The 16,741-nt window shown below is 39.8% G+C and overlaps 1 protein-coding gene across 1 annotated transcript in view; it reads left to right on the top strand.

Annotated features, from left to right (window-relative positions):
• LOC143012559 (neurexin-1a-like) overlaps positions 1 to 16,741 on the top strand; it is a 216,299-nt gene that overhangs the window by 165,619 nt on the left and 33,939 nt on the right. Inside the window, 3 exon segments of the mRNA XM_076165749.1 lie at positions 7,647 to 7,818; positions 14,572 to 14,661; positions 15,995 to 16,314. Coding sequence (XP_076021864.1) covers positions 7,647 to 7,818; positions 14,572 to 14,661; positions 15,995 to 16,314 — 582 coding nt within the window.

The following is a 16,741-nucleotide window of genomic DNA, read 5'->3' as shown; positions in this document are numbered from 1 at the left end:
ACTTACACACACACAGACACACACAGACACACTAACATGCTCTGTAGGCATATTGTTCAAATTGAAAATGTGCCCAGGAGCAGCTAGAAAGGAGTGTGGAATTACATTTTGAAATAATGCAAAAGCAATCATAGCCCTCCATTATCGGAAAACTCAAGGATAAGGTTCATTCTTCTGAGGTTAGTGAAGTGCAGAAGTTATCATAACATTTCTTGTTCTAGATCTTTTAAATTTTCCTCCATGGAGATGAATCTGGTTCCGTGTGGGAACATCGAAAAACTCTTTGAGCTCTGTTAACATAAGGAGACGGAAATGCCAGGATGTGAATAAGCGAGTTTTCATTGAGGGAGTGTTTTTGACTGTGGCATAGAAACAAGACGGGGGCAGAGCAGGTGGACAGAGAAAAGAAATAGCACAATAATAATACGTGAAGCAATATGGACTGATGTTGCAGAACCTGGAAAAAAATTCATCCATGAAATTGCTTGTTGCATCCTCTAAAACCTTTTGATTGATGTTGGCAATTTTAAACCATGGCAGTTCTGTTGGAGATATAAGAAACTAGTTCCTTGGTGTCTCTCAAAGGCACCAAATTCACCCAAAATACAGTATTTCAACAGCGGTTAGCAGTGTATCCAATTTTGATATCTGCTGGTGTATTCTTACTCTCCTTTTTGATAACTGCCCACTGCATCTTTAGGAAACTTTAATAAGTGCCAGATTGTACCCTATTCTTAATTGGAAACATCTCATACCAGCACGGTTACTCTCTCCACTGACACGACAGCATGGAGTTTGATATTGGAAAATGAAAACTGCTGTAAATTAATTTCATCCTTTTTTTTCCTGCTATGACAACAAATGGCCCACTAGCCTTTATTGGGGGTTTAGTTTTGTTGTGTGATTATACGCACACGGTTTTATGAGTGTGGGGAAGCTTTATGAATACTTTAACAGCACATTCATTAAAAATAGTAGATAGTCCTTTGATAGAAAACTTACTTGAATGGAATTTAACATTCGTAGATAAATTTCATTCGTTATTTCATTCATTTAAAAAAATAAACACATGTCATCAAAAGGACTTGTAACAAAGAGTACTTTCCTTTCGCAATCCAATTTGTCACGAACTCGTAACGTGTTCAGACTCATGCTCATATTCTCTAGCTCTCTCTCTCTCTCTCTCTCTCTCTCTCTCTCTCTCTCTCTCGCTCTCTCTCTCTCTATCTCAGGTTATTTCTGGTGTTTCTACTTATAATAGGGCCTTTCAGATTAACTAAAGCTGTAGGCGTAAAGTGAAGAATCTTTATGCCAAATGAAAAGGAAGGAGAAAAGCTTCAATGTCTTCTTTACCACTTCATGTTGGTGTAAAAGGAATGTGCTGGAAGATGTCCACTGCTCTAAATAAAATAGCATGATGGACTTATTTTAAAACACGCTATGCAGGCTGCGTTGTGTTGCACATGTCATAGCCTCTCCACAGTTTCCTCACTTATCTTTATTTTACATACCACAAACAAATAAAGATAATTTTCTTCTACAAATCATCACAGGAGTAACAGTTGTACTACACATCCTCAATTCAAGTTATACTTATGGAGACATTCAGAACAGAACGGTTTGAAGTTTTGGTGATCTTACATTAGATTTCCTCTTTGAGGTCTTAAAGTTTTTTTTACATCACTTATTACCACTGATTTCTATGTTCTTCCCTGAAGAACAAGAGTAGACCATAGACTTGTTTTAATACACTATTTAGAAGTACATTTCTGCACTGATAGGAGAAATAAGTGAGTCAACCTGAAGAAAGTCTTTCCTTTTAATTGTCTTATGCAGCAAGTCGTTATCTTGTAATGAGGCTTAATTCAAGTTTCTTGCACTGGTCGTCTCAAACCTATAGCTCCTCTGCTCTTGGAGAATTCATTCATTAGTCACATTAGGACAGAGAGTCCGTGAATAAATCTAAACTCAATATTTTAAAATGTAGTTTTATGGAGCCATGAGAAGCCAAATGATGGTGGCAAACTTTCCGTCATATTTGCAGTGTCCACTTCATGCGTCAAGCTTCTTTCCCAGGTGCCAGTTAACATAGCAGGGAACATACTGTATCCGTCTGTAGCGTGCTGCTGTGTACTAATCTAGCTGAAAAGAGCATCTTTTTATTATCCACTGTTTGTCCTTTGGAGAGGAGCATGGCTGGGAGCAGGGGGACAGAGTCGGCATCCACTGCCTCTCCGCTCACCGGGCTTCAATCTGTGGGCTTTTGTCAAACGCTTTTGTTGAGATGAGACCTGTCAGCCAGTGTTCCAATGGGTTTAAAATGCGTCACTACCCTTTCAAAGATGTTTTGCTTCCTCTTCCTTGCAACCTTGTCACAAAATAATGTGAGTCAAATTCTTTTGACACACCAAGGAAACGTTTTTATAAACAAAAGCTCAATCAGTTATTGTTGTTAGTTAAACAATACGTCCCTGTTTGCTGATGAAAACAAACATCTGGATGCAGTTATGTTGTAGTTTATTGTTTGTAGTGTGTTTATAGTCAGGGAGACCATATGTCCTGTTTTTCCCCTGTATTTTAGGTATTTTGTCCCAACTTATTCTAAAATTACCCCAATGTGTCCCTTATTCCTATAATTCGGTCTATTACCAATAGTTTGTTTTCTTTAAATACGCATGCGCTGAATCCACCAATCAAATCGCAGGCGGTAACATCAACGAGCCAATCACCACGCTGCCTGTGTTGCTCTGTCTACCTTGTTAGCATTCCTGAGATAAAGTGATTAGCGTTTCCACACCTTTAGCTAGCGACTGAGCAGGCTTATACCTTCAACAAAGAGCTCCAATAATAAGTTAAATTCTTAATAAAAATTAGCGTGTTTGGTCAGACTCCAGCAACTTGTGGAGTCCTTTTCACTTCTCCGTTGCGCACAGAGGTCGCACTGACATAACACAGCACATCAACACGAAAAAGCACAAGGAAGCAGAGAGGAGTAAGACATGACATGACACAAAGCACAAGTCATTGTAAGTCATGCTGTGTATCATCATTATTATTATTATTATTGTTTTTGTAGACCTACTTGTCTTGTCTTCAACTTCTAGCATATGATTTGTCACCTCCAGAAGTGTCCCTGTCTCCCTACCTTACCTTACCTTACCCTACTTTACCTTACCTTACCTTACCTTACCTTACCTTACCTTACCTTACCTTACCTTACCTGACCTGACCTTATTCAGGCAGAAAGCGTTGCTGTAGTATGAGTGGGACCGATGAAGAGATCTGCATTCCCAGTTTGCTCAGGGGGAAAAGAAAAAGTCCTGGTGGACAGACAGAGACAGAGATGAAGGTCAACTTGTCCCGCGTTTGCTGTCACAAGTGTACAGACATGAGAATCACCTCGAAAACCTCAATTGATTTTGTTGAATGAGATAGAACAAATTTCAGATATCTGTTGACCTCCCTTGATGGAATTTGTCACAGGAGGGCCAAAGATGGAGCAAGAGACCGAGTGCAGACAGAGAGTAAATGTCATTTCAGACAAATGACGAGCAGTACTTTCAGAACGGCACCACTGGTCAGCTCCCATTACGGATACTTCTCAACCGTGGTACTCTTACGCTGTGGCATCTCGCAGCCAGAACCCAGTATCAGCTGATATCCACCTGGTCTGATTGACTGATAAGTTTGATAAACTGCTGTCAGTCTCTCTTTCCCTCTTCTGGCAGCCATTTGGTTTGGATCTCTCTTCATTCTTAGTTTCCTAATATTCAAACTGTAGTACAATGATGTGTGATCTCCCTACTTGAGCGAGTTTCGAACAAAAGGGAATACTATTTGTCCCCTTTAAGTAGCTGCTGAATTTGGTTTGATTATTTATACCAGAATTACTTGATATATTTCTTGAAAGCTCTCTTACAGCCATTTTATATGCTGCCAGCAATAAAAACAATTCCAAGGCAACCTCGCACATAATTAGGCACTTTAGCTGGCGGACGTGATTGTAAAATAAGCTGAGCTCTCGGCAAATGCACTTATACCTCAGCACGCTGAACATCATGAAAGGCAACAGGGAATTAAGGACGGAGGGCATCTTGTCAAGCAACTTCGCTTTTTGTTTTAGAAAGTATTTTAAAAGTTGATCCAAATGCACTTCATTCTGAGACTCATCCTCAGACACGCTGTTCTAAGGGTTCATCTCTGTGCTTTTGGAAGTGATGTTTATTACCGATAGTAAAGACGCTTTTCCAACAGTCCCACTGCTCATGGATATGCAGCGCAGTCCCCAATGATCTCAAACACACTGAGGCACTATCTTCTACTGTATTCAGTGTGTTTGGATATGTTTTCTGTGCTTAAGTATACTGTAGAGGTACTGAAACATCCTCTAAACATCCTTATTTCCATTATTGAATTGTCTCCTTTGTTGCCTTCTTGCTTTTTTTGTCTCCTTAACTCCTCTCATTCCCTCTTTTCATCAGTGGCTTTATGTTTCATCTTTCCTTGCAGTGGTCTGTCCTTTGCTTCTTAATTTGATCAAAAATACAAAACCCCCCCATACTAAAAACTAAACTAAAATACTTCACTATGAGCACCTTTTTATGGTGTTGCTGTTATGACTATAGGTGTAGGTGGTCAAAAGAAAACACAGCATAAGGCAAGAAATCATTTACTTTCTCCTAATGATTCCATTACTTCTATAATCTCATTAACACGTTTTCCTAAAAAAAAAAAAGGATAAGCCGAGGACTGTCAGAGGTAATTAAAAGATAAGATGAACTGTGCAGTGTGCTTGCCGTAGCTACTTAAGACATTAAGTGTGCGCAGTGAAAGCCTAGTACCCCCACAGTGTGCTTTTGTGCACATGTACACACACAGTCACTGAAGTAATGACGCAGGTAGTCTCCCACCCGCCAACAGACCCCTCGCTAACATGTGCTCCTGCGGAAAACATGTGATGGTCCTGTGGCGAAGGTTCTGGTGAGATATGAAATGTGGCAAGTGCACAATGGTTGTCTACATGAATGACTCATAAACAGGCGGAAAACATTACGACAGCCCACACCTCGGCGTTCACTTTTGTAGAGCTCGGAGATGCCACGCCGACTCAAGTAGCACTTTGTCACATCCTCGCTTTATTTTAGCAATTACTCTCATGTGGGTGGAGGGGGGAGGAAACACACTCTTTTGAACTCTAACTCGAGGCGTTTAATATGTTTAGATATGGTTTTGAGAACACGATAATGATTTAAGCAAAAGAGTGTTTCACAGTTTTATTGCGAGTAAAACTAGTAGATCTATGGTTGCTGCAATGACTGCAGATGGGGAGTGTAAGAGAGAAATCCTGAGCACCGCTGGAGCTGTTCCACCCTACAGCTGCAAGGATGAGAAGTGCAGAACCAAAAAAAAAAGAGCAAATTAGAGGAGAATGGTGGATCAACTTCATCAGTTAATTAAACTCTATTGCAGCTTGATGAGCAATTAATCAAGGCAGCATGCAGAGAGTCAGGCGGGGGTTGAGTTCTGTGTGTTCCCCAGGGTGTGCAGCCCCGTGGGGAGCTGCACTTACCAAGTGAGCAACCCTAAAACTGTACAGGGGCGTAATAGACTGGGTCTCTGTAAGCAGTTATCAATCACTCTCTGACATAAGCTCGCACCCTATTAGAGCTTTCGGCTTAGGCGGCGCCGAGCCAACTGAGAAACTGCTCTTGTAAGTAGATCACATTTCAGGCTGTGTGTAGAAACGCATTGGATTATTATTTGGAAAAATTATATTCCCGTTTGAAGCCGACGACGGCCCTATCGCAGCAGGCAGAGGCAAACAGAGCTAATCATGTTTACGCGGAAGACACATAACAGACGTTGAACTTTTTGTGAAGCTTTTGATCTCGCTCTCTAAATCTTGGTTTTTGTCCCTTGCTTGTTACCTCAGCTCCAATTGCGACGCTGTGAAGTCAGCTTTCATGCAGTGAAAATTTGAATTGGCACTTTGTGACTAAATGCAGTAAATTTATTAACGAGACCACGGGGAACATTAAAAGTCAATTGAAGGAGGCTATTAAAAGCAGGATTTTTAATTGGTTTGGTCTCTTGACTAAAGCCTTTTTGACGCTTTTTATAAAGTATGAATTAATGTGCTTTTGAAGTGTGATAGTCCTTGAGAGTTCCTCTTGGGAAGATGTCAATAGATACTATTCTTACGCTAAAATGGCTGTGCATGTGTACTTGAAATATGCTAAACACATGTGCGGTTTAGTCATGATGTTTTGTCACTGTTCCTGTGTTTAAAGAGCGACATCATCACCTCACACAGGCTTTACTATGACACCATCCTCTCACCCTTTCACTCCACCCGGGACTGCCACCCACTCAAGATCTGCAGTCACTCCAGCCATCTGCATTTTTGTTGATGGGTGTTTATGCCCCAAAGGACTCAGTAGATTGTATTTCTATTACATCTTTATAGCACTGGATTATACCATTTGTTGAAATTACAGCGCAAAGCATACGTTTGGCCTCCTTTTAGTGATGTGGTGTGACACATTTCAAATGATTTTAATTGCGCTTGAGCTTCTGGCTCTTGAGACACTCATTTTGCACTTTTAAGGGAAGCTAGCATGGAGTGTGTGCCTGTGTGTGTTCTTGCGTGTGTGCATGTGTATGTATGTGTGTGTGTCAGGGGAGGGAGTTTCGAAAAGAGAGTTTGCCCATATGGGAGAGTTTGAAAGCGAGCGAGATGGAAAAAGAGGGATGGAGATGCAGCGTAGTATCGGCTGTGCTGACTGGATAATGACTTGCAGAGTGCGGCGCTGCTACAGTAGGTTGATCCTCCATCCAGATGCTCCTTTTACTGCAGCTCATGAGCAGAGAGAGAGAGAGAGAGAGAGAGAGAGAGAGCGCGAAAGGAGAGCGAGAGCACCTGCACCAATATACTGTACGCACACTGGATTAAGAAGTTTATTAAAGTAGATAGCCATCGCATGTGGAAATAAGGAGGCTGAGGTGACGCTTTGCTCTGTATATTTCCATGCTTTTTTTTTTTGACACACTTTGGGTGATGATTGCTGTAGTCACCGCCATTTAATGACTCATTCTCATACAATCTGTTCTGATACAACGAAGTCTCCTCATGAAGCTTTGAAGCTTTACGGTAGGCAGCTATAGTGATGACAGGACACATTTTAATGTTAAAAGCAGGCCCCCCCGCCCAAGCAGCAGAGCCCAGATGGTTCCTTTCATTACCTGGACACACTGTTTAAAAGCAAAAACATGAAGCTGGCAGTGCACTCCGAAAAGTGTGGACGGCGAGTGGAGAGAAAATGTTGGCTACAGAGGGTGTTTTTGAGTTTGAGTGCAGTAACTTTAGAAGGTGTCTCTTTTGCTATAGAAACATTCTGAAATGATTCCAAAAATCCACAGCTACAGCACAGAAATGTTCCATTATGCAGCTTTACTTAGTAACTAATTATGCTCCTTTATCCTCTGTATTGAATGTCTAGAAGAGTTGGACTTAGGAAGTATTTACATAGTATAATAAGTATTTGGCGAAAGTAGCACATCACTCTCAACCAACTCAGTCTGTCTTCCATCATGTATGAACTTGTCACTAAATCAATTGTTTTCTTTCTTGTCTTGTCTCTTTCCAGGAAAAAGGAAACATTGCCGTGGTATTTAATGTCGGAACAGATGACATTAATATTGAGGAGACGTCAAAGTTTGTAAATGATGGAAAGTACCATATAGTGAAGTTTACGAGGAGTGGGGGTAATGCCACTCTGCAGGTGGATGACCTGCCAGTCATTGAGCGCTACCCCACAGGTGAGTGACCCACTCTGCTTCTGTTTAAACCTGCCACAGATACAAAGGTGATGAAATGACAACAGGATTATCAGCAAAAGTTTTTCAGGATTATCTGTTTGGGAAGTTTTTTCATGTTTACTTGACATGTGCTTAAAATGCTTTAGTTTTTCCTTTCACAGCCAGAAAAGTACCGGTGTGGTTGAGTTGTTGCCTATCTCCAACATCTATCTGCAGTTTACCTTTACATTAATCAATGCACGTTAATGTACTAGTTTAGCTTTTTTTTTCTATGCTGTGTTTCACTTTAATGCTCCCACAGTCTCAAACACAAAGTTATAATAGGCAAGATATGCACCATGTCTCCATGTCTGCAAATAATCCACCTGCAGTGCATTTCAAAGTAAGTCAAATCAATAAACTATTTACAGCCAAATTACCACTTAACCATTTTTATTATGGCAAGTAATCGTGTGCCACTTCAATATTTATGCATCTGCCGATACAGTAGATTGATTAAATTAAGGCAATGAAATAGACAAACCTGCAACGACCCAGTAACCAAACAGCCATACCTGAATTAATCTGGGATTTACTAGGAATTAATTACGATTAAAACGATTGGCTACATTAATGAAGCTGCCTTGACCGTGACAGTAAATTCCAATATCAATCGTGTTAGCAGCATATATCACACTTATTAATAGATACAAATAAGTCATATTAAGGCTTGGCAACAGCCGGATTGGAAATGATGTCTGTACAGTTTAATGTCTCAATGTAATAATATTAAAGCTAATCATTTTAAACTCTTCCATTTAAGAATGGCAGTATGAAAGGTTTTCAAAGGAATGTTTATCTTGCAAGGATTTCTTTGGGGGCAGATTCAATGTAATCAACTGTTGGAGATGGAAAATAACTCAAAAACACCGGTATGGTACTTTAAATGTCAAACTGATGCTCTTACTTCAAAATGTACATAAATGTTACAGATTGTGTTGTTGAATTGAACTGCTCAATGGCTTTGACAAAAGTTGTTGTAGTATTGATCGAGTGCAATTCTTTTTGTGCTAAGACAGTAATATTTGTGTTCTTCTCTAAAAGAGTAAAAGCTGCATCTGTCAGCCCTCAATCAAACAGTTTGTGAGAAAGGGATAAAAGGACTGACCAACGGGACAAACAAGAGACACTTTCTGTCTACCCTTTTGTATAATGTCACAATAATGACGCTTTTTAGCCAATGGCCAGTGCATTCATCCAAATAAAAGTGGGTTTTATGGATGGGTCTCATCCCCGCTGCTTGCCTCAGGTAGGGAAAGAAAAGCAAATGGCTTTTGACGCTGAAGCTGTGGGAACGAACACACGCACCACAGGGTTACGGACTCAAACCCTCTTTGTTTGCTTCTGTCTGATATATATAAATTCCAGGTAGCAAAACTGAACCAGGAACATTAAAATCTGAGAGCAACATATGGTGATTTCACTCCTGTGTGGTATTGTTCAATTGAATCAGACTCTGGTATATTTCCCCCGCTGGTATCCTTCATTTGAACTGAGCAATTGCACCCTGGACCAAAACAACAGCATCAAGATCATTATGAGCACAATGGTAATGTTTGAATCAGCTGCAAGGCAGATTTGTATTTGGAGAAATTTGTTACACATTTGCGTGTTGTGTGTCGCATAATGTGAAGCTATGGTCTGCAGGCATAGCTTTGATTAGTAGGCCTAAATGATGATTACACCTAGGAATGTATGCCAATTCTAGTGTGGTAGCTATTCATAGAAACACTAACTTCTTTCTATCTTTCTATTGGCTCCTGCCCACAGACAGTGTTCTCACATTGATGGTGTTGATACAGTAAACTATGGCTTTGCTTGAATTTTACCAGTGTGAAATTAAATTGAACATAGTATTATGTATCAACAGAAACTAATTCACTGATAAGACCAAAGCAAATTGACTATAGATCACTGTAGTAGAGTAGAGTAGTGATCACTCTGTACATTTACATGAATGTGATACTTTTCTCTGGACTATTATTGAGACAAAAATGTTAGTAAGTTGGTAAGGGAGGCAGTGGCTCAGTGGGTAGAGCTTCCGCTTGGGAACCGGGGGGTCGCCGGTTCGAGCCCCTGCCGAGGTGCCCCTGAGTAAGGCACCGAACCCTCAATTGCTCCCCCCTCTGCGAAGGGTGGTAATGTAATATAAGTCGCTTTGGATAAAAGCGTCTGCCAAAATGATCGTGATGTAAGAATTTGTAGGATTCTGCTTTTTGCTGCATTGCTGGATTTTGAGAACGAGGGAGAGGTGAGGAGAAACCATTGAGGTGGAGTTAATTTTAACATTCACATGCTTGAATGACTCAATTTAAAGTTGCATCCAGGACTATTACTCAAACTAAGCCTGTGCTGATTCATGATGATTTCATTCTAATTTAATTGCTGGGACATAAGCGACAAACAAGTTATTACTTATTCAGAGTATTATGAAAGTGTTAACATCCATGTAAATGTACAAAGTGATGTATTATAGTCCAGGACATGGTATTGTATTGTAACAAGTTCTGGTAAAGTTTCTGCAAATTTAAAAAGACAATGTAGATTTGAATGTTTAATAGACGTAGATTCTTCTCGACACTTTTCGGGACGAGTGCAAAGGTCTGAATACTGCGGGGGAAAATAACCATTTCCAACCTCACAAATCATGCCTTAGTGCCAATGCAGAGCCCACCTCCCTTATCGGTCTCATCACAGACTAATTACGTCTAATCACAATTACTGCACAGCTCTCCCTGACCCCATGCGCACAAAGCCATTATTCTCTTTGCTCGCCTGTAGTTTGATTAGTATCCATGTTTGCCTCTAACAGAGTCATAATAGCAGCCCTCAGCCACTCTTAGGCCACTCACAGATCAACAGTGATTATAATAAGGGTAGACAGCAAAGATAAAATGATGGTAGGTAGAGATTATATGGGAGGGAGTGATCGTTGTCAAAGCAAGGGAATAATTGTTTCACCAGGACCTGTATTGCCGCCCTCCTAATCTCATTAAAAAGTCTCATAGTGCATACTTATGAGCCATTAAAAGTGTTTAGCGAGACTGTGAAATCCCAAACGCACATGGAGGCACATACAGTAACCGGCCTTCTATTCGTTGTAATTACAAGTTCAAGATCTTTTATGCTCACGCCACTGTGCAACACAAAAGGTTGGTCCAACGACAACAAAATCAACCCCTTCTCCCGGGTCTCAGACATGGAAGTAATTCCATCACAATGGTGCAGCCTGGCCCGCAGGGTACAGTGCGGTATACTAGCGGAGGAACCAATGAACACACTCTGCACACAAAGATAATGGAGAAGTCCCTGGCCTTATTCTCATGCCGTTATCAGAGCGTGGTGCACTTACGGAGCTCTCTGATTCCCTCTGCACTCCCCTCAGCATCTGTCCTTTATACTCTTCTCTGTCTGTCCACCCCTGCCCCTGTCAATCTCTCCCGCTGTCCCTTTTTATTCACCTTGGAGTTTAGAGTCTGATTTCAGGATACAAGCGAGGAGGTTTATCTATAAAAGCTCCGTCTTTCCTGCTTTGGTTTTTAGTCTATTCTTTTCTTTCCGTGTGAGTAATTGTCTGCTTTAAAAGAAACGGTACATTAGCTGCCTCAGCCGGCATAGAAAAAAAGAATTATGAATAAAAATAATAAACACAAATGCTGCAGGTTCCACCTTCCTATTTCCCTCGGCTCTCAGCACAGAGGAATCATTTGCATGTTTGTTCATTTAATGCGGCGAATGTCCCTGGGCTTGTAATGAGATAAAGCACCCACCTTATCTGACCACTTTACTAAAAAAGAAAACAAGTGAGCGAGGGCAAACCAGTTCAGTTGGGACAGCTCAGTTGAATCGCTACTGTCTGGCAGGGGAGATAAGACGGGTCGTCCCATACCAAACCAAATCACCACTTAGCAGCAGCAGTCACAGGCGCCGCTCGCCGACACGATGAATGGGCTCTGTTACTGCGTCAAAGCCCGGGGGACAGCATTGTTTAACAATCCGCTGTCCCACTGTGGTGATCAATACACGATCAGACCTTGATTATATCCACACTTAATTAACCTCAGTATAAGGATGGGACTGATGATGCCGCAGCGCCCGAAACAAGCAGATTAAGTGCCACTGTCTTTGAAAATACAACATGTTTTTGCACAACAAGAGCTTTGACACAATATGTCTACAAGATATACCATGTAAGGACAATATGAATTGATTATTAACGATCAAGTCCTCCCGTAAATCTTCTAACAACTGTTCTGCAGAGCCTGGTTTGGTCCTGACCTCTCTTCAAATAAGGTGTCAGGGTAGCAGGAAACAGCCACAGCCTCCAATGTGACAATGAAATGCTGAGAGAGGTGACACATCTAACACCCGGTGACTGACAATTGGAGGTGACAGAAAATTAAGAAAGCCTATAATTGCTCCATGACGATGATCAGTAAACACTCAGTCGATTATTGCTTAATTAAACATGTTAATAATGTAAAGATCTAATGCGTCGCACGTATTTCAGGAGTCTAGCGTTGCACAGTGTTCAGGAGAATAAGGTGGCACAGAGGAGGGGGACTACATTATGTGCTTAACGATCAAATTGCAGGATAAAGTAGAAGGCCACAGAACAAACCTGTGCAACATTTCTCTTTTCCTAATAATATACTGGCATGAATAAAATTAAATAAACTATACTAATACGATAATGTATCTGTGTCTGCATCAGATTTTCTATTGATGATCAATAAAGGACACATTTGAAGAAATTGAGTAAAAATACTTCAAGTGATTGGCCTTTTTTCTCAGAAATATTTCGGTGTCTCATATTCCTGTTTGACTATTTAAAAATGTGTTGTCATGGAAAATCTATCTTTCTATATCAATGTTGAAAGAAGAGTTGCATTAAAGGTTGAACTAAACCACAGTGCAATGAACTCCAGCCACATTCTATCAACCCACTGCACATAGGCAGGCTTTGAACCCTAACATGTGCAGTTGATCTCCTACAGTAGTTCAAGTTGATGTGATTAAAAATGTATTTTTATGCGTCCTTTACCTCTGAAACCTTCCAGACCATCTGTGCATCTGTTGCGAGGCTAACTCCTTTCCATCACATCTCCACGACCCTTTCCTCCCTGAAGCTATCCCCCCCTTAAATCATTGTTAGCTACCAGAGCTTTTATCTGCCAGACAAGAATTAATATAGTTGATGGGACAAACATTGTCAATCTGCAGGAAGAAAGGAGCTGACTGAATTCAATCTTTGCAGACAATACTCGGAGAAAAGCACTCAGAGACAGTGCCACTTTGCTGGAAGTCTTCTGTTCTGGACAGGTTATTGGCCTTGACAAAAGGGTGATGCAGAGTTTGCCCTCATCAATTCCAAAGTGTCCCTGCAATCTCTGCAGCTGCTCTTTCTCTTTCTACACACCTTTTGGGCTTATTCTCTGTTGGAACAGTCCTTTTCCCCCTGACTCTGACATAGAAAAATACATAGTTATATTTCTTTAAAGTCATTTGAGTCAGTCAATTTCTTGGTGGTGACTTCTTTATTATTCCTAGCTTTTGTCAAAGCTGTGTTATTTATGTATTTAACATTCAATAGCAATGTTCACATTACAGGCCTCGATGCTAATTTGTCAGTCAGATTCAATCTTTTTGCTGTGATGGTTCACATTCATGTTTGTAAGGGACACTTGAGACAGCTCTTCCCACAACTCGCATCCTCTGATGAACAACAGCAAAAATAGTTGTCCCACAGTCAAATCATGAAAATGGAAACCTGCTCAGCCATTCCTTTTGTGGTTTCTTTGAAAACAGCTGGGTTGTGATATGTTCCCTCCAGCTTTGCTTGGATGGGAGCTTCTCCATATATATCTAACACATTTGCAATCCCCAGGCTGTAAGGCGCTGACATTGAACGGTGGCGACAGTTATATGCATCTGCGCTGAGATGTGAGACAGTAAGACAAAAACGTGAATTCCAATCTGACCACTGTGACAGCGGCCACATAGCAAGAGATTGGAATCAGATGTAAGACTACATATGTAATGGACCAAAAGCTGATATGGAAAAAAAAAACCATTTGGTGTCTTTGTTTACTCTGCCCAGAAAAAGTTTTGTGCGGCTTCCACCTGTAATGTGAATGTAAGCTTATGTACTCACTCTGACTTTGTTCTCTGATTTCCCTCTGACCAGATGCTCTGACTGTAAACTGTATTAATTGTTATACTGCGATTAGCTTATTATTTCTTGTCAATTAGGCTATGCATAAATGGGGGTGGGCATTTGTAATATGCTAAAGTTAAATTGTTTTCTATTTTAAACTATAAAAGGTTGATGCAACAATAAATGTATATAACTAGTATAAAAAACAGTAAAAAAAAAAGGGGGTTGGAAATAATTGGGTAAAGATTTTGTAATGGAATTGTTTCAATTTGGGATTTGTTCTGGTGTTTAACATAGCCTATTAACCTAGATGAAACTTTAGCGTGCTAGTTCTCTTATTTTCAATTAATATAGGACTAATTTGTTGGATAAAATAAAATAAAATGATTGAGTGAAGTTTGTTCAAATAATGTTTTCGTAAATATTTTGTTTTTTTAAACATATAAAACTTAGAGGAAAAAAATCTGTGCAGTTGTGTAGCTCCAGCATTAAGTATGAACCTTTAACCTTTGACCTTACAGATTGTAACCAATGAAATGTCTCTTTAAACTTTAAAGGCAACAATGATAACGAACGCCTGGCGATTGCTAGACAGCGAATCCCATATCGACTTGGTCGAGTAGTTGACGAATGGCTACTCGACAAAGGTAAAATCACTGATTAAAATTTCAAATAAAATAATTTGATCATAACCAAGTGGTACCAATATGATTGTAAATAATAAACCTTAAAAAATAAATGTTCAGTAAAATAAAACTAAAAATGATTTGAACAGTTAAATGTAGTTTGTAATGTATTCATTTTTATAGATGTCAGCTGTTTTAATACGTGTTTGTCAACTTAAGGTTAAAGGGACTGTAAATATGTATGTAAATCCACCTACTGACGTAATATGGTTAAAAGTTTATAAATTACTGTAAATTTTGCTGTAAATTTCTAAAAGATAAATTAAAATGATCTACTTTAATCATTCGTAATTTGCTATTTTCAGTGTTATTTGAAACATTTTTACAGTTTGTTTCTATGTTCATAGATCAATGTTCATCATTTGATCTATTCTGATTAAACTTATAATAATAATAAATAGAGTGAAATACAAATTGGCATCATAATTTTGAGTCCCTTTAACAGACATTGTAAATATGTTTAGGGAAATAGATGAAATTGTAATATAAAATAAACTGAGTGCATGCCTTGTTTTCATATAATAACTAATTCATAATTGTCACTGAAATTGTGAAATGAGCCCGATCATTTTTTATCTTTCTTATGTTTCCTTTTTTGTTTTTTTTATGAAAGTGCTGTCATAAAATGTTTTGTGTTTGACTACGTTAAGTTTCGTTTCCCCTTGCTTTTGCTAAAAGGATGAATACTTCCCAAATCTTGCTTTCTAAATGATTTTAAATGCACTTAGTGTGATGCTTGCTGTCTTTCAATATCCTGAAATTTCGAAGGAAAATACAGGATGACAGATGCCAACAATGGCTACTGCTTCATTCTTTCTTCCTTTTTTAATAAGTTTAGTTACTTAAATAGTGATCTTGTTTCTTTTTTATTCATTTATTTGTATTGTAAGCCAGTCATATAAAAATATATGATACATTTTTGCTATCAAGCAGTTCGCTTTAAAACAAACTGTCCTGTTTTATTTTCAAGACAGTGTTCTTAAGTCTCAAAAAGATAAATCATAAAGTTTTCTTGTTATTTATGATTCGACCACATTGCTCTTTTAGCAAAGCTGCACTGATTTTCAAAATCCCGTTTTTATTTCTTTTTCTATATATTTTGCTTTTCATAGGCATCTCATCATTATAGCTGCAATAAATTACTCTGGGTCGCCTCTAGCAACCGGTAATTTATTGGTCTCATTAGCCACTGGGCAAATGATTTTTCTTTCTGTCGTTTTTCACCTGTAAAGTAAAAGTGGCTGAATCCGCAGTTCAACATTTTCCTACAATATGTAACATTGTTTTCCCACAGGACGGCAGCTTACAATCTTCAACAGCCAAACCACTATACAGATTGGGGGCTGGGAGCGGGACCGGAGTCGATCCTTTCAGGGGCAGCTTTCAGGCCTCTACTATAATGGCTTGAAGGTGTTCAACATGGCTGCGGAGGGGGATCCCAACGTTAGGATCCAGGGCAGCGTGCGGCTGGTGGGGGAGTCACCCTCCTCGATTACGCCCCAGTCAAGTACGACAGCCAATCGCTCAGAGACGTCCACATCCATCATGGAGATCACCACCACCACGGCGTCTAACAGAAGAGTCAAGCAGACGACTCCACGAGAGCCTCAGCAGGTAAGAAGATCACAGTTCTACGTCACCTCAAGCTGATAGTTAGCAGTTATATCTCACTACATGCAGTTCAGCTCATGCCAATATAAACCTTCTCTTCATTATTGCCATAAATAGAGCCTCGAATTATCTTGCTTTATGGTGCCACATCTTTCTACTTCTCCTTGGATCTTGTGTCCTAAAAACTCAGAAAACGATTCCATAGCTTTACCATGGGAGTTACATTACAGGCATACTGCCAAACACTTCTTCCCCTGCAATCAGATGTGCCACAGCGGCACTGCGGTGTGTTTGTTACAGGCGGCGAGATAAGGATCTGCCATCATCTTTATCTATCTTGCATGAGCAGTCCAGCAGCTGCAAAAAGAGTGTTACTGCTCGAATGTCATGTTTCATTCAGAATGACTGAACAATGCAACAGAAAACTTAC

The sequence above is a fragment of the Genypterus blacodes genome, unplaced genomic scaffold (assembly GCF_046128005.1).
Source record: "Genypterus blacodes isolate CSIRO-AG114 ecotype Tasmania unplaced genomic scaffold, CSIRO-AGI_Gbla_v1 ptg000012l_1, whole genome shotgun sequence".
Taxonomy (NCBI): domain Eukaryota; kingdom Metazoa; phylum Chordata; class Actinopteri; order Ophidiiformes; family Ophidiidae; genus Genypterus; species Genypterus blacodes.
This window is presented reverse-complemented; position numbering and strand designations above follow the sequence as displayed.